The sequence below is a fragment of the Hydra viridissima genome, unplaced genomic scaffold, assembly GCF_058129835.1.
Source record: "Hydra viridissima isolate aposymbiotic clone 2 unplaced genomic scaffold, HvirCarnegie_v1 scaffold_4, whole genome shotgun sequence".
In the NCBI taxonomy this organism is placed as follows: Eukaryota; Metazoa; Cnidaria; class Hydrozoa; order Anthoathecata; family Hydridae; genus Hydra; species Hydra viridissima.
Window position 1 is genome coordinate 20,590,607 of NW_028324303.1, and position 24,694 is coordinate 20,615,300.

A 24,694-nucleotide genomic window follows, 5' to 3' on the forward strand; every position below is an offset into this window, starting at 1 on the left:
GATTCTGATATCTTCACCTAATGATTTCACAAATCCGCAGAACAAAAGTTAAAAACGAAACTTTTGTTGGTCCTCTAATTCACAAACCAAAATGACGATCATGTGACTAAAAACCTCGTGGTTTAATAAACGAAGTCAGAAAAACATAAAGACGCCGACTTCAAAAAGGTTGAAAAGAATTTTTTATGGTTAAAAGGTTAAAAGTTTCTTCATGTTTAGTAAAAAAAAAATCTAAGAAATAGTCTTTATTGGCCGAGGAAAATATTGAAGATGCATAGTTAATATTTCAAACTGATACTTTTGTAAAACTATTGTATGCAAAAAGCATTCTGCAACACAACAAAATATAAAAAAGAAAAGACTTCGTTTGGCTTCTGTGAATAATGAAATGTATACATAAAAATTGCGAAAAATTATTATACAGTGTGCTATAAAATAATGACAGTTTTTATACTCATAAAAAAAAAAAAAAAGTTAATTAAGAATTAAAAAAATTTAAAGATAAAAAGTTATTTTAACTCTAGTTGCTTCACGACATTTTTCACGACAATCAACATTTTTCAAGGATTAACGCTAATTTCATACTTCATGACGTTTCTTAAGAAGTTAATTGTACCGTTCGAATCCCCGTATTAAAGCTTCAGTTTTATTTCTATCTTGATCTTAAAATTAAGTTCCGAAGTTTTTTTTCATATCAACTTTTTCTTTTGCAACTGTATAAACGCTGTCAACTGAATCAAATTTATTCAACAAATTAATTAGAGACAGCCAATTGCGGCGCTCCGAATATTGTGCAGTTGCTATAAGTATACTGATAGGTCCCGTCCGCGTCTGGAATAACAAATGGTATTTTTACAATCTCTAAGAGTACAAGTTCTGGCGACAAGATTTCTTTTAAACCTTCCAAAGTGAAGTAGTTTTCGCCATTTTTTTTTATTCCTCCGACCCATTTGCTGACTTCTGTATGTTCTTTCTGCCATGTATAAGGGGAGGATACAACCAAAATTCCGTTTGGCTTCAGCATCGCCTTAAAAAGAAGGAAATGTTTTGCTGATAAAATGGAACTTTAACTGGTTAAATTTTTATATTTTCTTTGGCTGTCTCAAAGATTGTTTAAAAACACACTTTGAGGTTATTTATAAAGAATGATATTAAAATTTACCTTGGACTGAGTTAACCATTCTTGTGGAGTATGCAGCCGATCAATAAGATTGCAACCAAGTATGAGATCAAACATCTGCTCAACACAAATCTTTTGTTGATGATGGCTGTCACCTTGGTAAGTTATCAGATTTGAAATACTTCTTTTTTTTATTTCAGCGTTTAGTAATCCCAAAAAACCATTTGAGTAGTCGTACGCTTCCACCTGAAAGAAGGTCAGAAAAAATATGTTTCTTTCTGAAAAAAGGTCAGAAAAAATATTCTTCTGGCTGAAATTTGCTTACGAAAAAAAAAATTCTCTGCAGAAGGTCAGAAGAAATAAATGATTTAAACAGTTAAGTTCTGTTTTAATTGCAAAAAAAAACAAACTTTTTTTTGTTCTAACAAAAAAGTTAATTTAAACCTTCTTAAAAGTTTTGCAAAATTCGATTGCAGTTCTCCCTGGTCCACAACCTGCGTCAAGAGCTACTTCTAATCCAGTTTTGTATTTAAGCGCAGCATTTATGCAAACCTCAGCCACATGTAGTGGAAAATTTTTAACAGAAAGAAGACCTAAAAAAAGTTATTTATCTAAATAGAAAAAATGAAAGATATATATTAAAAGATACTTCAAGTATATTTTTTATTATAAAACCAAACGCCAACCTTCTCCATAGTGAAATTTCTCATACGATGTCAAAATGTTTTGATCTTCGTAGTACTGAGCTGTCGTCAGTATTTCATTTTCACGTGTTAAAGAGGGTTGAACATTTTCTGTAAAACTAGAGGTCTTTTTCCATATAGATAGATAAGATATGGCGTACTGATGTTTGTTTCTTGTTTCCATATACATGTGTGGATGTTCAGTGATTTTATCCAATGATTGAAAGTTTTCTTTCAAAACTGATAACGAATGCTGTTCATCAAATATTTCCAAACTGACGTCATCAATGCTACCCAATATTAGTGATCCGTTTACCTTTAACCTTTGAGTCATTTGTAGCAGCTCGCTGCTTGCATTTTTGTGCCTGAAATCTGCAACAATCAAGTCGTAATCTTTTAGCATTGGCTTGATATTATTGTAGTCGGTTTGCCAAAATGAGATGGTATTGTTCTTTTCCTCAAGAAGCTTGTTTTCGCACTCATCAGATTTCAGATGAAAAGATTTCGGCTCTGCTATTTCTCCTTCGAGTTTCTGAAACCAATTTATTGAAGAATCTTTTAAAAGACTTTCTAATAGTTGCAAGTTGTTAGCCGTTCTATCTGTAAATTCAATGTCTACGTTGTTGCAACTCCTTAATATTTCTAAAGCCGTTCGTCCAGCGCCTCCGTACACTAATAAAATTTTTAATTTTTTTGCGTCATTTTGTTGACGAAGGTTTTCGTTAATGAAATTAGCTACTTTGATGCCAAGAATATATGGCCAATTTAGAACTGGTTTTTTCTCCACGAGGGTGTCCACATCGAAATCAGTGTAATGCTCAGTTAATTTTTGTCCAATAACCAAATTATCAAACATTTTTGGAACTCTAAAAAAATTATTTAGCATCAAGCATAAATTAAATTTTACACTTAACATATCTAACATTTTATAAACATTGAATGTGTTAGTGAAAATTAAATTTACTTAAAAACAGATGTGTGCATTTTGCAGACGTTTTCTCTAAATTTCTCTTTAAAAGGCCTGTATATTAATTAAATATTTTTTTATTGTGTAAATGCATTTAGGCAATATAGTTTACTCTATGTGCACCAAATTGGACCCTTGGTCACTGCTGTATAACCGTGCGGTATTTAAATATGTGCATCAAATCGGACGCTACAGTGACTACTGTATGACCGTGCGGTGAAAATTCTCGTTATTAATTTACCTGCTGTGGAAAGTATTCATGCTGTTTACGTAACGAATGCCAGCGTATTGATAAAAGTGTCGTCTAAAACCATATCTCGCATTTAAATTTGCCAAATTTCCTAGTGATATCCAAGATCCTCCTAAAATGTGATTATGGAACCCATCAATCGTTGGCAGAGTGTAATCATCATAAATAGGATCCATTCTAAACCCATTCATAACTGTTAAAACAGAAACGCTATGACGCCAAACATTCCCAGAAACATCATAAACCATTTGTCCTGCTATAACCCCACCGAAGAGGTTTACGGGCGTTGGTGAAGCAAACTTGTTCAGATTTGTGTTTGATGTTTCGAATTGTACTAATTGCCTCATGTGGAAAGATTCCTCATGAGATAAAAGTCGCACGTCAATTCCACTAGATTCGCTTTTCCATTTACAAAACGCCTCCGCTTCCAAGTTATTCACTTCAACGGGAAAATCCCAAGGCATAGGTATCTCTTTTAATAAGGACCTGTAAGTAGACTTATTTACCCAAAATCGAGGCATTGTAACTTTTAAATCAGTGACGTAACGCCAGCCTTCAGGTGACCACCACTTTTTGCCTAATTCCGTGTACCCACCAGCTTCAATAAATTCTAAATATTCGGCATTTGAAACAAGCATCTGGCTGGCTTTAAAAGGTAGCAATATTTTTTCTTCCGAACCAAACTCGTTGTCCCATCCAAAAAGGTCACTTTCTAAGTTATCCTTTCCCATTAAAACCCTACCACCAGGAATGTCAATTAACGTATTTTTTCCTTCGCAAATTTTTGATCTTTCAAATAAGCTGGTTTCGGAAATGGCTGTTTTCTTTGAAGTATATACTGGGAAATTAAAGTCGTGCTTTTTCTTTATAAGATCCAGAGGCACTTGTGAAATGATTACCGCACTAGTCTCGAGGTGAATTTTTTCGTGTTCCATTCCCATTAGTATTACCCAGTGCAAACTTTTTGGACTGATAGGGTGATTTATTGGGTGGGTATCGAGCATTTTTAACACAAGCTCCTTAACTTCTCGTCGATATTTTTTAATTTTTTGAAGATATTCTGTCTTCTGTTCATGCGAAAAATTAGACCAGACATAGTTATCTTCAAGCAAATCGTCCCAAGACATTTCGTCAACTCCAACAGACATAATTGATTCTAATACCGGATCAATTCTCATACTTGCATCCAAATAACCACTTACTACGAGCTTATTTACATAAAGTACGGCAGTGTGGGCATAGTAAAAAATAAGATGGTGACGAAGGCGCTCAGCTCGAATAAAAAAAGCTTTTGTTTTTAAAACTGAGAAAAGCCTTTCGTAAAGATCAAAAGTATACAAAAACTGTCGCCGCATCCCATCATCAGTTGTTTTTACCAGAGAGAGATTATTATTACATACTTTAGCAAAAAAATCAAAATCACTTGGTGTGTTGTAAGACCATGTAGATATCCTTACATAATTATTTTGTGGCAGTTTTGTACACAAGAGTTGGTCTGCCACCTTTTCTTCAGAACTATAGCTGTTACTCCCATTTTTAAGATTTTTCCCGTTGTTTAGAATACTGCTTCCGTTGTTGAAAGCGTTTTCTATCGCACCATAAATTTTTTCTATGCTTTCTTTACTTTTTTCTGTAATTATAAGTTGAACATCCTCTTCATTTACAAAACAGTCTTGTTTGGGAGTCTTTACAGAAACAAACACCCCATAATCTTGAATCGCTTTTTGGACATCATTAGGGTTTTTTATTGGTGAAAACTGACCACTCTCCAATTCAAATATATTTATGACTCTGCTTGCTTTTGTTGTAGATAGTAGAGGCTTCACACATAGTGTGTTCATTATCCCCTCATTCAAAAGGCTAGCAGCGTATTGCAGTTGAGCTCTACCGTACTTTTTGAACATTTTTATTGCTTTTGACAATGTTATGTATGAAATATACGTATCTGACATCCCTAACCACATATAACCAGCTTTAATTTGCGAATATGACTTTTCCTTTAAAGGTTGCCAACCAAACGATATTGCAGGAGGCCTGGGGCATGTTTCAACATCTTTAAAACGAATTACACCGCAAGATTTAGCGTTACCTACCCATTTATGCGTGCTCATTACAAAATAATCAACTTCCTGAAGCATTTCAATGTTATTCTCTAACAGGAGCTCACAGCTCTGAGTTCCGTCAACAACTAAAATGATATTTCTTGTCTTGCAAAACTGGATAATCTCTTTCAAAGGCAATATTCTGCCACTCTGACTGGCTACTGCATCGCAGAACAACACTTTAAAATCACAATCATTGTGTGCTTTTACAAGGGATGTTAAAAACACTATTGGATCTTCTTCCAACAACGCGTTTTCACCAGGAGAAATTTGCCGCAATTCACTCAATAAACCATCATGTTTAAACGATTCTAATAGCTTCTTTGTTGCACCGTATATAGGATTCAATAAAGCTACCTTTGAATGTTCTCTCTCTCGTATCAAGTAATTGGCAATAGCATTCATTCCGAATGTACAATTGGGAACAAGAAGAACGTTTTCAGTATTAAAGAATTCAGAGAGCACTTGGTAAGTGTAGTTGATAAGAGGCAAACAGAGCTGATCATAAAAGACGTCAGGATTAGCTTCAGCAAAATCTTTCAGCTGCAAGATTAGCGAAACTACATCATTATATGCACGACCAAAAGCAGCATGGTTCAGATAAACATTCCTATCGTTTGGTTTGATTTGAACAAGTTCACTGATCTTTAGACTGTCACTTATTTCGTCAAATATTTGGCTGTAAAGTTCAGCAGGAAGATACTTTTTAATATCTACTTCAGATCGGAAAGATCCAATTGGAATGAGGATTTTCTCTTTATCATTTGTGACATGCATGATAGCAAATCAACATAAAGCAAAAAGTTTACAGCCTAAAACAAAGAAAGAAGCCGTGATCAGCTCAAAAAATCTAAGCTGAAGGAAGTCCACCTCTTAGATGAACAAAACACTCCCCAAATAGTTTTTCAAAAGGTTTTTATGTTTCAACTTCTTTCTTCTTTTTTATCTACTTTCACTTGGCAACACTATATGTGATTGTTTTCATCTGAATCTGGGAAAGTTAAACAACTTTCTAGACTACTGTTGGATACATTTAATTGTAACTGATAATACACTAATACACAAATAGATTGCAAAACAAAAAAAGATTTATAAGTAAATATTTAAATAAATTAATCTACATAATTTAGTTTATGTTATAAGTATACGCCCATTTATGTTACGAGTATACGCCCATTTGCAAGTTATTAATTAAAATTATTCATTTGCAAATCAAAAAACAATTTTTTTTTAACAGCAGCACCAGATAATGAATTAAGAGGATGAAAGAGGATAACGACGTGCTGGGAGCTAAAAAGGTTCCCAGCACATCTAAACAAATAAGTCTCATCATTCTTTCGTGTATAAAGATTTTCTAGTGTCCAATAATTTCCAACATCTCCAGATAAAATTCGTTTGATAAAGCCCCCCCCTCAGAAAAGTACGCCTGGTAATCCAGTAGAAGAAGTTTATCTTTTATGGTAAAATAACTTTTATACACTTAGGGTTAGTTTCCACTCATCCCTTTCCCGTGGCTAAACGGATGATTGGAAACTGACCCTTAGATATTCTCGCCGTTTGAATTGCGAAGTAGTTTTTAAGTTAAAGCCATTTATGTACTGTGCGTCTCATATGTTTAGCAACTTTTTATTTTTATCAAAAAGTAATGCAGTCAACTAATAAATGCAAAAGACTTTATGCAAATCTTTTTTGAATCGTCTTTATTGCTTTTAAATTACTTTAAAAGGCAACAATAGCTTATTTTTATTATGACTTTTAGTTGCAATAACTCTCATCTACATTAGATTTATTTTACATCATAAATTTTAACTAAGTGCTAAACAGCTACGAAATAGCTCAAAGCGAATAGCAGTAGCTGATCATCTTAAAGAAGATCTCCAAGCCCGTCTTTATTGCGCTAAACTTTTGCAATTAAAAGGTAACTTATTTAAGTCTATTTCAGATTGATGCATGAACAGTTATTTACAGAATATTTATTTGAAAGTAAAAAACTAATGGAAATAAAAACTTCAACGTCAAAAATCAATGGAAACAAAAAAAAACGCTGTCCCCAAAAGAAACCCTGCGTTAAACACTTAATTGTTTATCCCTTGATTTTAAAGAGCCGATTTTTTTCATAATTTAAAGGTGCAACAATTTGGTCATCCTTTAATGTGGTGTAATTTCTTTTTTCGTTTGCTAAAAAGTTTTTTATTTTTTGAATCCCGTTTAAGACCCTACTCCAACAGTTTAAAGAGCAACCGGCCAACAGCTATATTGAGAAAAACAATCGGTATGTTGAGAAAAATACAAGAATTAGACGACGATTAAAATGTCGCAACATTTAAGTTTATAACTTCGACTCGAAAAAAACTTTTTACGCACTGAACTTTTAACAGTGCGAAACAGCTAAAACAATAATGGACAAACGTGTACAACAGTTGTACACGTTTGTCGAGCTAGTTTTATTTAGACATATAAAAAACTGTTGAAAGGTTCTGTTGGGGAATGGTCTCGACGTAAATAGACATTTGGGAGAGTTTCAAAGATGTTTTAAGAGGATTTTTAAATAGAATTTGATTAAGCCTCTTTATTACTTGTTAAATAATAAGAGTATTCTTCAGTTTTACTTTTTGAATATTTATGAAGCCATATAAAAGACGAGAAAGATCTGCAGTAAATACTCGTACTACTTATATTTCGGGTCAGGAGTTTGCATCTTGCAAAGATTTCCTCAAATCTTGTGTTATACAATTACACAACCTATACTTGAATGCACACACCAGCCTAATCCACAAAATAGACACTGTTACACACAAGTGATGTTAAAAATGTCAGCTTCGGATCAAACTTCAAACTAACTGAGGAATTAGGGTGGAATGCAAGAAGCGCACTCAAACTTGAAGTCGTACTTCAAATCTGAAGTGTGAATTGAGCCTTAAGCGAACTTCAACTCAAGTCACTCGGCAAGCCGTAAATTTTTGCCATAAGAAAAATCATGAAAATCATTGTGAAAAAGTGAACATAAATTCTAAAATGAAAATAAAAACCATTTAGTAATAAAAAGTTAAAGTTATGCAAAGAAGTGATAAGTATAAAAGTAGTAAAATAGAATTCATGAGAAGATGTAGTTTTGATAGTATCAATATAATAAAGAAACTTGTTTTAAAATATTGAAATATGGATCAGTATGTGGTACATTTTAGAAGAAGAAGAAATCTACCAAATCACATACCATAGTTTATCATTGACAGAGCCAATCCTTTATAAGTCTACAACAATATAGAATTTAAAAGGCGGTTTACATTTACAAAACAAACTTTTGTGATACCAGCGTTTGACATTATTAATGACAATGTAAACAATCAAGGTTGCACTTTTTCATCTATACAACAACTGGCTATTGCATTTCAGTTTTATGCCACTGGTTTATTTCAAGTGAATAGATAATCAAGAAATAGTATTAGACAATTATATCTTATTGTAGATTTTATATTATGTTTTTAAATAATGCCATGTTACAACAACATAAAAAAAATATATATACTCAAATAAAAAATAAATGAAGTAATTTTTATTTAATTATCTAAAATTTTAGTTAAGTATACTCTTTTATAGTAGGAAAATTGGATAAAGTGAAATTAAATTAGCCAACAGTTTGTTGAGTGGTTAAGAATGTTCAATCCAAATTGCTAAAAAAAGATATTAATACATAGTTTCAAACAAAAGCATATTCTTTGACAATTCAGCAAAAGTGATTGTAAGTTTTCATGGAAGTTTGCATTTTGGTATTTTCTACAAACTTTGAAATTTTTTTTGATAAAGAAAAAATATATATTTATCAATCATTATTTAGATTTTACCAAACTCAAAGATTCCCTGGATGTATTGGAGCAATTGATGGAGAAAATTCAGAATTGCTTTGAAATAAAAAGGGATTTTTTTCTTTAAACTGCCAGGTCCAATTTATCTGCTTATGTTCAGTGGCCTGGAAGTGTTCACAATTCATAGGATTTCACTAACTCAGCTATTAAATGAGTTTTAGAAGCTTGTCAATATGTTTATGTTGTTGGTGGTTCTGGCTATCCCTGCAAACAATATTTAATGATACCTTTTTCCAACCTAGGAAATGAAAGTAAACTCTGATACAATTACAGTTAGAGAAGTACACATATGATAGTTGAATGCTTTTTTGGTATTTTAAAAAATGATTTCCTTGCCTTAATATTCCCTTATGGATAAAACTGAAAGATTCCATAGCCATAGCATTGCCTTTCTGCAAAATGACCATTTGGAATGCAATGAAATAGAAAATGACAATCAAAAAGATGGTGCTAAAGCATTCACAAGAGACATTTTTCAAGAAACAAAGAGAAATCAAATTGTGGATTAATTTTTTTTTATTAACTTTTTTTTTGGTGTACAATTACACCAAAAAAAAAAGTTAATAAAAATAGTAAATAGTAAATGCAATAGTAAATGCCAAATAACAAAAATCATATTTGCAAATGTTTATACCACAGAAGAGTTCAGAAGAGTTACATTTTAATTTTTAAAGCAATTTTATCATATTTCAAAAAACCGTTTTACTAAAAAATAAAGTAATAAATGAAAACATTCAAAAAAAAAAAAAAAAAAGGAATTTGATCTGTTGGTATTTGAAAGATATAAAAATTAGATGTAGAAAATAATAATCCTCAATTAGAATAATTCTCAATGCGTTTTTTTCTTGAAAAAAAAAACAAACAAAAAACAAACAAAAAAAAGAAGCATTACTGTGATAATTTGTTTTGAAAAGTTCCATTTTTAAAAGCATATTCATTTTGTTTGTTTTGTTGCTTTTGCTGTTTATTTTTATATAAGCTATTTCTATATGTTTTTGCGTCAGTTCAAAATACTGAACTTCATTATATTGCTTTTTTTGTATTTTGTTTAAAGAAAGATATTTGTTTAACGTTGAACTTTGTTCTTTTTCATGTTTTAATGAATGAAAATCTAACAACGATTCCATAAAAGTTTTCTTTTCTGTTTCTACATCTCTATATGTAATCTCAATTGACTCATACAGAATCTGCCATTTTTTTCTTCCATCTCTTTTTAGTATATTTTTTATCCCACCTCTTTAATTATATTGATCAGAAGTGATTTTTCTTGTTAACTGAAAGTTCGTTTTTTAGAATCTTATTTTTTTTAGTATCTAACAAAATTTTTGAAAAAATCAACAAAAAATTTGAAAGTTGATCTTCTTTTATATGAGAAGCACTTACCATCTGCCACCGCAGTGACATTATGACAATATGAATTACAATTTCACTGCAGCGATATGAATCACATTTTACCATGACACTACTTTTTTTCTCCGTGTTTTCCATGTGTTTTATTTCAAAATGGAATTTGTAAAAGTTGGGAAATCAAAAGGATGATCACTAAAGTGGTATTTATGAAAGCAACAAAGTGGTTTATTACAAAATCAACTTTTAGTTACTTATGTTCTGGGGGTTTGGATCTAAAAGTGCCATGGTGAATTTGTTCTTGGTAATAAACAACACACAACGGCTTCTGCTTCCTTTTTTTACTATTAACAATTTTTTTATTTTATTTTTATACAAATTTCGTTATAAAAGTAGTTTCAGATAAAGGTTATTCCTTTAAAAAAAATGCCGCTATTTGTTGCTAGTCACTTTTGTCGTTAAATGTCACTTTTGTCGTTAAATGTCACTTTTGTCGTTAAATGTCATTCAATGACTTTTTTCATTTTTCAAGTTTGACTAACTTAAGCACATATTTGAAATTTTCAAGTTTCGTTTACGCATTCGCTCAAATTCATTTTTGAAATCCGACTTGAAGAAGTCTAACTTTGAAATTCAAATCAAACTTGATTTAAATTCGCTTCTTGCATTCCCCCCTCCCACCCTTAAAGCATGACAAAGCTTTACGTAAAAAATTAAATTTTCAAAAAGTTCATATAAAAATAAACGTGATATAAAAAATACGTCCTAGCAAAGGGCTATAAATATTCGTCAAATAATTTACATTTTTCCAGCCGAAAAAAAAGCGCTGAAGGAGATGTTATTAAATATTCACATCAATAGTAAAAATTCAAGAAGTTCTTACATTTTAACTTTAGAAAACTTACCCATTCTTCAATTGGGCAAACTTTCTAAAGTTAAGGAAATACAATTTAAGCTTTTTGTGCTAAAGGCTGAAAAGACAAATCGCATCTTTACACGCTAAAATTTCCTGAAACTTAAGTTGCGTAACGTAGTTCTTATCACAAATTATTTGATTCGTTTAAATCAACTAAAATTGACATAAATAATTGCAGCATTTAGGTATTTTATTCACAGTGGGCAAATCGTAGCCGGTAGAAAAAACGTCTATTGAAGACCAAGAAACCATGAAATTTACCTAGACCAGGAAAATTATCGCGATCAGGGGGTTGATGCTATAAAACAAATACGTATTTACGGAAAAAAAAAATCATATTAGCAATTAAAATTTCAAAACAATTTTGACGTTGTTTAGAAATCAAAGTGCGTGTAATTAAGATTTTGTGATTTACTTTCATAATTACAAATTTCGTAGATTTTTTATCTGAGATTTTTACGCGGAATGATCATTTTCACATTTTTTCAAAATTCGTATTGCATATAGTTAAGCTCCTCTTTTAATTTTGTCGGATGTATGAACTAAAAACCTCACGAACAATATGAAGAAAGAAAAAAACATACCTCTTAAAGGACACTCCAAAAGAAACTCCCTTTAATAAAAGTGAACTTTGTGCTTTTTCTTAAACCTGTTTTCGCAATACCTTTTATTTGGCTTTCATTAAATTGCGTAACTATAATTACTATTGTTTACGCTGTACAAAGTGGTATCAAATTTTATTTTCAAACAATAAGACATTTATCCGAAGTTATCGGCCAACCTTGTTTCACGGTTCACCAATGTGCGGTTCAGTGCACTAATGGATTAACGTTAAGCAAAAAGTTGAGAAATCCGATGAAATAATGTTGATTGTTTTTTAAAAATCCAGTTTGAAATTTAAAATTTTTTGTCGCTAAATGGTTTTAATATTTATTATTCACGAAAGTTATTACAATAGAAAAAGTTTTGACCACGTGCTTTCACACTTAAATTAAGGATTTTTCAAAAAGTGGAGTTCATCGATTTGTGCACTGAACGGCTCAAAAATTGTTTCTTAGTAAAAGTAAACGAGAACGGTTGTTACCAAGACAGCTTTCGTTATGAATACGAAAATTTGTTTTTAATTTGAGGTGCAAGACTTTTGAGCGTTGCATTCAACAGTTTTTTTTGTTTTGGAATTTCGTCTTTTTTACTTGTCATCTTATCAAAAGTTTCATAAATATAAAAATAAAATTTTTATTAATGCTTTGATATTTATGAAGTCATTAGAAAAACCTAAAGTTTAATATGTTTTTTTTGGTCGTCTCGTGGTCAATTCAAATTTTTCTCCTCAAAACAGTAAAAAGATGAAAGCGAAGTCGAACGAATCAAGAATTTTCTCGAATAGAAAGTTCTCGAATAAGACTAAAAGGAGATTTAGTAAAAAGCAAATTGTACAAAACGCGAAAACTACTTCTGAGCAAATTTTACTCAGAATTAGTTTACGTGGAGGAATGATGTCCACACACGAAATTAACTTTAAAAACCACATAAGGACCATTAATCAAGTCAAAAACTTGCGTATGTGAATTTGATGATGGATTTTAAATGATTTATTAACAACACTTTTTAACATCAGAGCATTAGAAAACCTTTCACGTCATCTAAAGTAAAGATCGTCATTTTCAAAACCTTGCCACTAATTTTGAATTTCCCCAAATAATATAAATATATGGTATAAAATGTAATTAAATAATTAACTGAAAAAAAAGATACATAAAAAAAACAAACCATGAAACATTTAATAAAGGAATATTTAACAAAAAAGCACTCTTCTTTAATATGATTAAAATAAATATTCAGAAACGCATCCTCTGATTACGCTTAGGGATTAAAATTACAGGAGCAATTTTATATCAAGATTTGTGTAAAGGAATATAAAATTTTCTATATAAATAATTTTTGCCACCTGAATACTTATAATGGCCTCTCTAAAAAAATTGATATAGCTTGGAATGGCGAAGAAGAAGTCGTAAGTAGGAGAAATCGCTGGGTTCGAACCACTTCAAGCAATAAGTATCAAATGGCAAATCTGCAAAATCAACATTCTTCTTAAGCTATTTTTGGATTTTATGATCAGCACACTAAGATCACATTGTTATTCATCATCAGATTGTTTAGAGACCTGACTGTTTATTTCAAGCGACTGAGAGTGAACTCTTCTTTCTAACTGGATTTTTTTGATGTTTTTTTGCTGCTAAAATTGTTGCTGAAAAGTGACTAAAACGAAGTAAAGTCATCAGCTTCTACATTGTCAGGTTCTGCGTTGCTTGTGCACTTAACTATCAGCGTAGACCTATACCCCCAAGAAATGAATTAAAACCGATTTTTTAAAAAAAAACACAACTATGTTTCACTTACCCACGCTTTATTTTGTAAACAAACTTTGAATCAATCTCTGAACAACACTGGCCCCAAAGTATTTCCCAGTTAACGATGGCTAAGCTGTAACCACAATTCAAAAAGAAAATATCCGACAAAACAATCTTAACTGATAATGTAACACAGCATAAATAGAGATGGGCACACAGCATATATATATATATATATATATATATATATATATACATGCTGCATATATATATGTATATATGTGCATATATATATGTATATATGCACACAGCATATATATATATATATATATATATATATATATATATATATATATATATATATATATACACATATATAGCGTAATGGGCACACAGCATAAATAGAGAGTCAGTAAGTAAGGTATTAAAATCTCTAAGCTATTCAATAGAAATTCCAATTTAATCATTCAATTAATATTTTCTGAGGATGTCATTTCTGTTATAACTAAGTGAACTAATATTGAATAGAGATTCAACACATCTTAGAAGTCAGTAGATATTGCAATGAGTGCCTTTATTGGATTACTACTTTTTGCTGGATACTTGAAATCTCCAGACTTCAATGTCAATTGTTTGTGGAGTTTGAAATACGGGCGCCCAATTTTTCGGGCCTGTAGTCAAAAGAGTGGTTCCGGACTATCCTTCGTTTCCTGAGGTTCGACGACAAAAATACTCGGTCACAGAGACGAGCGACCGATAAATTGTTGTGTATGAGAAATATATGGGAGACAAGTGAAAATCTTAAGAAGTATTATATACCTGGTTATAATATCACCGTAGACGAAAAATTGGGTTGCAGGAAAATATGATTTAAGAAATAGTTAGAAAGCCGAAGAATTGATAAAGAACCATATTCAGTGACGCTGTTAGACAAATTACATGAGACGTTACATGAGACAATTACAGAGCAGTCAGTGAAAAGAAGCATTAATTCTATAAAAAACATGAGTGGAGGACTCTTCGCTCTCGGAACCATCAAAAAGAATAAAAAAAAAAAAAAAAGAAATTAAAGCATAACCAATAACTTGAGCAATTTAAATTTCTTACGAAGGGTATTAAGCAAGAAGAACAAACCATTTCGACTAAGGGTCTGCGTATCGTTATTATTTTGAACCGATAACGATATGAAACGATAACGATATGAAACGATAACGATATAAAACGATATGAGTTTGTCAATGAAACGATAATATCGGTTTAGTTATCGTTTGAACCGATACCTTACGAAGGGTATTAAGCAAGAAAAAAAAACGATTTCGACAGAGCAATGATTGGATTGTTTGGTTATTTGACAGAGCATTGAAATACTGGATTGTTTGGTTATTTGACAGAGCAATGAAATACTGGGTTGTTTGGTTATTTGATAGAGCAATGAAATACTGGATTGTTTGGTTATTTGCTTATCATAATATTGTGTCCGACCCAGACAGGCCTAAACAATATGAGTTAAAATTTCTATGTAAATATTCTATTGAAATAACTTTAGTTCCGCCACTCTACCAGACTAAAAAGATTGATGCGCCATGTTGAAAAACTTCTTTAAAAGTTCTCCAGCGTAAATTTTCAGCTCATCATTAAAGCTTTTCATAACGTTTAGATGACTAGTGAGCAGTACTCTGGTTTTTTGTCAATAACCTGTTTCCTTTTTGTCGGCAAAGTTTTTCTTCAAAAAAGAAGGTAATTGCTTTACGTCTTCGTACCTTCTAATTGTGGAAAGTTTTAAGCAAGACGAAGGAGAGCTTAATGCGGTTCAGAATCTATCTTAATTCCTTGCATCCACAGGATTTGCGCGCACCTAATTTGTGGCAATAAAAAAAAAATGTTTTAAAATGGTTTTGTGAACTTAGGAAATAACTGTGATATCTTTTTGTTTGATTTTTATTGAAATTTAACTTGCTCCAAAACCTAAAAGCGAATCATCCCAGTTAAAGCGCAACATTTCAATTTGATTTCAATTGTCGAATGTTAAACTTTGATTTAAAGCAACTTTATAACAAATAAAATATTCAGTGAATTCTAACTTGTTCTTTTACGAGTTCATTGAAATACTTTACTTGTAAAATATTTAGTTTTCACTCGATTTGTATCCCTGCTAAATTATGAATTTATATAAAAAAATATATAAAATAACAAAAAAATATAAATTAATAAAAAAAAAAAAATAAAATAATTTAAAAAATAATTTAGAAACAAAATAATATTCACAAAATTTTTTTAGCTTGAAATATTTAAGTCCAAATCTTTAACAGTAACATGCAAAAATGACAAAACTAAGTTTTTGAGATTCTTCATGTTTGCATACAGCTCAACAAACAAAATAACTCTGCTAAGAACTAACTACTGCACTAACCCTAACCCTAGAACTAATAAAGTGCATATTTATTAGACAAGAAATGTGGAAATAAAACATCATTAATTTGAGCTTTGATAAGATTTTTGCTGGTATTGATATTAAGAACCAATCATAAATAACGTGATGATAACCTAAAGATGGCACTGTTTATCTAAAAATGATTTTTACAGTCAAAAAATTATTTTGATAAAATATTGTAATAATTTTCTTTTAAATGTACTTTTCAATATGTAAAAAGATTTTTTTTCTTTTTCATTTTTTCAAAAATTTCTTGCAGAAATCAAGCAAAAAAGTTCAAAACAACTAATTATATTGCAAAAGAAAAATAATGACAATATAAAATGAATAAAAAGTACTTCTAAAAATGTTGATAACAAAAAATAGAATTACAACAAAAACAGTAAAATGATCAGTTAAAAAAAAACATACCAATCTTTTTTCAAGCTTATTTCTGTTAAATGCGCTGGAAACAATTTGAAACTGAATTTTAAATGCAAAAAAGTTTATTCTTAAGTTTATTTGCTATTCATCAAATATTCAAAATCTGACCTGCGTTTATAGACACGCCAGTTACAAACAAATTGTTTTTTTCAAACGCGTTTAAATGAGTTCATTTCGTTTAAAAACGCTTAATTATTAACATAAATGTTTGCTCCTCCGCACAAAATTTATTTGATTTTTTTTCTCTAATTTTTAATTAGAACTCTGTGGTTCAAGTTCTTTTACTAAGCCAACTACTGCATTAATAAAATACAAAACAAAAACAGTGACGTTACAGTTAGGTGTGTAAAGTCAAAATTTAGCCGGAGCGGTTGCCAGATGCAACTTTCAAACGGCAACCACAAGCTTTTACTGAATAATCTTAACTTCTGAAATATGTTTTCGGTACAAAATAAAACTTTTAAAAAACAAATCCTGTTCTTCAAAAATGCAAGTAGCAAAACAATCAGGAATCTGAGTTCTTGCACGACTACTATGTGGCCGCATACCACTGTGAAAAGGAGCTTGTTTTTGGGTTTTTATTTAAAGCTCCATATCAAAGCTGAACGACGCACAGTGGGACGAAATCCCGATTTCGTGGCCAAAAGTCAAATTTTTGAGTTTTATATTTTCGTCTTTTTACGTTCAGATCTTGCTTACAGATAGTCCTAGAACAAAATTCTGAACAGGGCAGGTATATACCTGCTCTAGGGTGGCCTGGACATCAGTTGACATTTAGCCTCCGTTCGGTACGCACTAAACAAGTGGACACGTCGAAAAATTCTTGCCTGTTTTAAAGTGCCGTTAAACTGAAGAAACTATTTCAATTGGAATTCGGCAAAATGGAATCACTTTCTGGAGGCATGTAGAATATATCGTTATGCACTGTTATTGCTAATTTTAACTTTTTAAACATTTAAATCGCGCGACAAGTAAACATAAAAAATTGTAAATTTTTTATCTAAAATCGATTTTCTAATGTCGTTTTAAAAATTTAACCGCGGTTATCCACCTTCTTTTGACAAGGAACTGATAGTGTATAGTGTTAAATATAACATATTAAAAAACTGGCTGCCATTGAGTGCCATTTTAATAATGAGGCTAGTTTTTATGGAGGAATGCGTGTTGTGACATTAATCTATGTTAATAGATTAATGTCTGAAAATGGTCATGGAAATTAGTGAATTAACATTACTTAATGGCACTAATTACATTTTAATGCAATAATTTTTTATTTTAAATATATGGTTTACAAGTTACTTCTCATTCCGTTTTATGATAATCTCAAAGTTTTATAAAATAGTCCTCAAAGAACTCTAAGCAGTTATAACTGTATTTTTTTTACAGAGTCTTCCAAATCTTCAATTATGCAATTTTCAAGAAAAGATATATTCTTTATGGTGAAAGACAGTTTAAAAAACGAATATAAATTCATCATTGATGTTTTGACAGATGCAATTTTCAAAAAAACGGAACATGTGATACAAGTAGGCGAGGATGAAATGTCATTATCACTGTTATTTTTAAATTTTCGATCGAGATGGAGAGCAGCAGGAAGATGGGAAAATTTTTTTCTGAAAAAAAAAAGAAGAATGGTTGATGAAGGGCACCGTACAATTGTCAAAATTATCCAATACTGAATGCACAACACCTGAGAAGATTGTGAAGAATGATAATAAAAAAGGAACATGTGGGCGACCTTCGCAATCCTTTGCTTCATCTAGTGAAAGATCAAAGAGGCGAAAGACTCAACAAGTACGTTCTACTTTTTCTTCAGAAGAATTGGCATATGCTGCTCAAATGAGTTTAAGGACTTCTGGTCAAGTACATGCTGCTCAAGTTGTTAAAGACGTCACGTCAACAACCCCAACAAGAGCCTCAAAATATATACCCGCTGTTAGTTCACAAAATGAAGTACTTTTAACCGCAAATGAAGCACTTTCTTTAATGATCGAGAAATGAGAATCAAAGCACTCTTATCAACTATCAAGAAATGTAGCTAGAGCACATAAATGCAAATTACACCCATCATACCTTGAAGTAGAAAAAGGAAAAAAACGTTGTTATCCATTATAAACGTTGTTATCATGTGTACACAACTGTTAGTGAGTCGTGCGCACAAATTGAACTACAGGCTTTACTTGATCATACCACATCTAGAATTATACAACTTCAGGCTGAGCTCATTGACACTCTAAATCCGGAAATTCTTCTAAAATTAGTAGTTTACTGTAAATGGGGATGTGATGGAAGCAGCGGTCAAATTGTTTTTAAACAAAAACTTACTGAGACTGGAAAATCTGATGAAAGCATTTTTTATACTTCTCTTGTTCGTTTACAATTAATACACAACAACCACGAGACGGGTGAAGCAACTATTGTGTGGAAAAATCCTAGACCATCATCTCCGCGATTCTGCAGACCAATACGATTGCAGTTTGTACATGAAGATGTACAGTCAACATTGAAAGAAGTTACCGACATTGAACTGCAGATTGAGGGTCTTGCACCATATGCTAATGAACAAAATGGAAAATCCATTTCAGTAACTTATTGTATGTCATTTACGATGATAGACGGTAAAGTCTGTAATGCAGTAACTGGTACCACTTCTACACAACGCTGCTTCCTGTGCAAAGCTTCCTCTAAAGAATTTAATGACATCAACAACATTATAAAAATGGACATTACTACAGATAATTTAAGATTTGTCATATCTACATTGCATACATGGATTCGTTTTTTCGAGTGCTGTTTGCATCTGTCGTATAAGCTAACAACTGAAAAGTGGCAAACTCGTCGAGAAGAAGATAAAAAGAATGTGAAAATACGTAAGGAAGACTCAATTTAGGATAAAAATGGGGCTTATCGTTGGTCAACCAAAGCCACGATATGGAAGCTCTAACGATGGAAATACAGCGCGCCGCATTTTTCGAATTGCTGCTATATCTGCTGAAATAACAAGGGTCGATGAAAAATTAATTCACCAATTTCATGTTATCTTGCAGGTAATTTCGAGCGGGTTTGATAAAGATGATGAAAAATTCAAAGACTATTGTGTAAATAGTCTTTGAATTTTCCATTTATTTGTTGCTTTATATCCGTGGTATTACATGCCTACATCTGTACATAAATTGCTGGAGCAGAAATTGTAAAATATGCCGTTTTACCGCATGGAAAACTTTCTGAAGATGCCCAAGAGTTAAGCAAGAAGGACATTAAAAACTTCAGATTACATCATACAAGAAAATGCTCAAGACATATTTAATAGGCTCTTGTTAACATCAGATCCATTTCTCTCGAGCATCAGGAAATTGCCCCAGAGACCGGTAAAATCTCTGCATCAAGAAGCTATACAATTGTTAAAACAACCTGAAGTCACCAGACAAGAGACAATGAACTATTTCAATTTAAATACAAGTGGTTCAACATCAGATTCCGAATCGAATGATTCGAACATTGATGAATATGACATACGTGATTTTTGTTACTAGGATTAAAGAAACAATTTTTTTACATATATGTGACTTAATCTTTTACCAATTTAAAAAAAATACTAAAATTAAAATTACAAATTTCTTTTTTTTTATTAGTAATATAAATTTGGAAATAATTTTACAATGTTTTTGCTCTAATTTAACTCTTGAATCATTAGCAATGACCTCGAAAACCAAACTACATGAGATTTCATATTTTCAACGCATGAACAGTTTTGGCCGCCACATTGGAGCCGCCATTTTGAAATTTTTAAATCTGACCTCAGATTCGTAATCAGCGACCTCGAAAACCCTTATGTAGGTAATTTGGAAATTTCGGCCACAAAATCAGGATTTCGTCCCACTGTGCGACGTCTGGGGGATGAAATTGGTTCTTCCTAATGTTCGTTGCTATAAAAACATGAAATCAGAAGGATGAACTGGATTTGCAAGTTTAAAATTTTTTCCATTAAGAAAATATAAAAATCATTTTAGTAAAAAATCTTAAATTCACCTTACTGCTTAAAAAGATTAGACCCGAATACGAGCAACCAAATAAAAAATCGATATCTTTAGATTTCTAAGTAAAGATAAATATAGAAGTAATCATCTCAATAAAAAATGATTTTGGTGATTATTGTGTTGTTACCCTAATTCAAGATGGTTGGAGTGATGATCCCATGGTTGGAGTGATGATCCCGGTCAGTAATGCTCATAGTTTCCATTATGGATGCAAACCCTATCTCACTTCTGCTGTTGATGGAAGCCATTCAAAAGCTGCAGAGAATATGGACTGCCAAAGATAAAATCAAAATAGCAAAAGAAACTTTCAATAAAGGTGTCAGTGTGACATTTTTGCTTTATATTGTTTTTCAACATGAGCAGTATATACAAACACACCGTGGTAGCGCATTCCAAATATAAGCGAGATGGCAATAAAAAGTAATGAAAATTATCTCATTACCTTACACTATTATATATATATATATATATATATATATATATATATATATATATATATATATATATATATATATATATATATATATGTATATGCTAATGTAAAATATATATGCTGTTTTAAAATATAAGGCTGATGCGCCTCTAAAAGAGATATTAATCTGTCTTCTAATTTCTTAGAAGAATGTTTAAGTTCTATTGACGTCACCCAGTTTACTTAAAAGCGAACTAGACCTGCATTTTTGCTGAGTTTGTTGGAAGTACCATCACAAGCAAAGGGAACCCAATTCCGTTATAAAAAGTTATTGTTAAGACCATGACAGTGTAAAACACTTAAAAGCAAATTTTTGATAGAAGAGGCTCCTGCGCTGCTCAATTCAATAAGGTCAAAAAAAACAAAACAACAATAACAACATTTGACTCTAGGATTTTTACTCGCGAGCAGGTTGATAGAGAGTAGATTTCTTGCTTACTATAGTAGATTCCTTGTCATAAAACCAACTTTCTTACCGTTATTCAATATGTAGTTTACTAATTTTTTACGCTTTTCACTTGGAATCGAAGTTTATAGACATAACCGGTTTGAAAACTCGGTGTTTTTCGTAAAAAAAGAACATGACGGTGCTCAGCACAAAAATTTACTATGGCTACAGAGAGAGAAGACGATGACTATTTTTGTAATAGAGACCTAATAGTGCTATTGGAAAGTTTTGAAAAAGATACTGAACTTCAAAATTATACTGAAGCTATTGTCGAAGATGTTAGTACTTTTTCCTAGTAAGATAAAAACGTGAAAGATGTTTCTTTATGTAAATCATTTACGTAGGACAAACAAATATTTGTTTTTAGGTTTTTTATTAGTGTTTAAGTTAAGCAAAAAATAAGCGATTGAGTGATTGATTAAATTTAGTTTTTTAAACTTTTATCTTACTTCAAATTGTTTTTAGCTCAGTCCTGGATCCTTCCCATGTTATGTATGTGTTAAAGTTTTTAGAAGTAATGGAGGGCTGAAATTGCATATCTCTAAAAAGCACCCCAACAATATTATTTTTGATGAACCTGCTATTAATCCAAATTTTAATACCGAGAGTTTGTTCTCACAAACTCTCGGTATTAAAAGCTCAATCTATAGTGATAAAATAATTGAAGCTGTTAAAAAACTTCAGGTTGACCAGATAAAAGATAAGACTCAGCTTGATAGAATAATTGAAACTTGTAATATAATATTCTCTAAAAAGTTTGAATGATTTTTATGCTGATAATTTTGGCAAAATAGTAACCAACAGTAAGCAAATTTTTAATTGTGATGCTGAATATGAAGATGCTACTACGTTATTGTTAAACAAACTTGCAGATACCATTGCATCTTATTACAGGGCTAAAAAAAACTGAAGAACCTATACTATGAAGTTATATGAACATAATATGAATTATAACAAATAAATCAATTTAAAAAACATTCATCAAAATTTATTGTTTTTAAGAAATTTAAAATACGAAATAAAGTTTGTGACAATTAGGTAATAAAAATGTTTTGTTTGTACCTAGTATTACCCCAAATTTTCTTTTATTGAATTGAATAAAAAATGGTTTGTTAGCAGAAAAACTCCGTCAAAAACAGCTGATATTTTATACCAAAACCATAATTAGTTATTGGCATTTTAATAATAATTTTTAAAAGAAAAACAAAATTTAGAGTTGAACAAGATATATATTCAATTGCAATCTTATTGTCGTTACTGTAAAAACTGCGTTTTTATGAGTGTAGAACGAAATAAGTTATGTATCATTACCTAAAAAAATGGTTGCAGGTATTACATAAAGGAAATCCGAAAATGCTTCTGCAATAAAAATATTTTAAAATATTTTTCTGAGCAGTGATACATAAAATGAGTATGACAGAAAACTTCAATATTAATCAAGAAGATTATTCTTTTTTGCTTAAAATTATTGATAACGAAATTGAAATAGTTGTGGAGGATTATGTTGAGCTAGATCTCGAATTGTTAGCGGACTTGTAATTAGAGGATTTCGAATTAGAGCTTATAACATCAGCAGTTTCTATTGAGAAGTCGATTGCAGAAGAAGAAACAAAAAAACTTTAAAAAACAGAAGAACGGCTGATAACTAAATTTACCTGTCCAAAATGTCACAATAAATATCTTTGAGAATCGCATTTTAAAAAGCATAAAAAGTAATGTTAGATTGGCACTAAAGGTGTGTTTATACTCGCATGTCGTGGAACTTAATGTCTTAACTAGTGCTATTTTATATTTGCAAACTCTCCCAGATTGTGAAAATATTGTAAAAATCAGGGCTGTGGAGTCGGAGTCGTGGAGTCGGAGCTCATTTTGGCTGGAGTCGGAGTCGGAAAAATTGTACTGACTCCGACTCCGGTTTAAAAAAAATCTTTCAAAGTTTCATAATTTTTATAAGGATTTTATAGATGTTACAAAACTACAAGTCCCAGGATGGTCTGAAAGCTGTAGGATATCCAGACACAATGGGAATTGTAGTTTGCAACAACTGGAGGACAAGGAGTTTGACATGTTATTTTTAGGCGTTTAAAACAGTGATAAGCAATAGGGTATTTTGCTGCTTATCACTTAGAATCATCATGGCCTACTATAATTACACGGCCGGATATCTTGCTTTTCGGAGCGAAATATTAGAAGGGTAACTTTTCAAAACAAAAATATAGCGTATAGAATGTTTGGCCACACTTTCCGCAATTAAAATTATGATTTTTTACAAGGGTTTTATTTACGGAAGTGTGTATACAAAATAAAATTTGTCTGACAAATATGATAAATGCATCATAAATTAGACACTTTCCTTTGCCTGATGATTATGTTTCTAAAAAACTTACACCGCTAAAATAAAATAAAATTATATTGTACTTTATTCATCAATAAAAAATTGTAACTTTATTAAATAATAAAATGTTAAAATTTGTAATGACTCTATTAACATAAATATGTTTCTCAAAAGAAATATATTTCTCAAAAATAACATCTCAATAATATTAATGAGATATAAAACAATAAACAAAAACCTAATAATAAAGGAAGAATATACAATTGAAATAATCAATTTAGAATTGATTAGTTCACCTAATTCAGCTTCAATTTTTTTCTCTGTCTACTTTTAAAATTCTTTACACTGTTCTTTCTAATTTCATCAGAAAATTGTTTCTATTCATTGTTAAAATAAATATTTGTAACAAAGCGATTTATAAATTTTACACCAATATCTTGATGTTCATCGCATAAAAATGAAGTAGCACAATCATTTAATCTAAGTACTCATTCTGCAACATCGATCACAAAGAGTTGAGTCTCTTATAAGAAAAATGGCAGTATCTAATATTGCAAATGCTTTTAAAACATAATGTGTAAAATCAATAGCTGGTAAAATCAATCCTCCACAAGAAAGTTTTTCAAAATATTGACATTGTACCTCGCCAGATTCAGCTAATAGAAAAGTTTTGCAAACACCACATTTGATCTTTTTATTAAACTTTTTAACCACATAACCAGAAATAACTATAGCAACTTCAAAGCTCTCTGACCCTAAATTGCATTCTTCTATTGAAGAATGCAATTTAGAATCAGAGAGCTTTCTTGCAATTTATTATCAAATAATTTCATTAAAGATATATTACAACTCTCTTTTCTTACATCTTCCTCCCAGATATTGACTGACTCTTTAAGTAAAGTTTTCGCTGCTAAAATGCTCTCAGATGTCTCAAGTTCACGCAAACCAA

The 24,694-nt window shown here is 31.1% G+C and overlaps 1 protein-coding gene across 2 annotated transcripts; it reads right to left on the reverse strand.

Moving 5' to 3' along the window:
• Positions 1-366: 366 nt before the first annotated feature.
• Positions 367-16,550, reverse strand: LOC149890447 (uncharacterized). 2 transcript variants are annotated; one of them, XM_090084697.1, is made up of 7 exons: positions 16,442-16,550; positions 13,649-13,732; positions 3,012-5,934; positions 1,807-2,669; positions 1,565-1,713; positions 1,163-1,366; positions 367-1,027 (listed from the first exon to the last, which is right to left on the reverse strand). In XM_090084697.1, exons 3-7 carry the CDS (start codon positions 5,897-5,899, stop codon positions 755-757), a joined length of 4,377 nt encoding a protein of 1,458 aa, XP_089940823.1. In that variant the 5' UTR covers positions 5,900-5,934; positions 13,649-13,732; positions 16,442-16,550; the 3' UTR covers positions 367-754. The 2 variants fall into 2 exon arrangements, with proteins under 2 accessions (XP_089940823.1, XP_089940822.1); XM_090084696.1 differs by lacking the exon at positions 13,649-13,732 and having other exon boundaries at positions 16,442-16,534.
• Between the last annotated feature and the right edge of the window lie 8,144 nt (positions 16,551-24,694).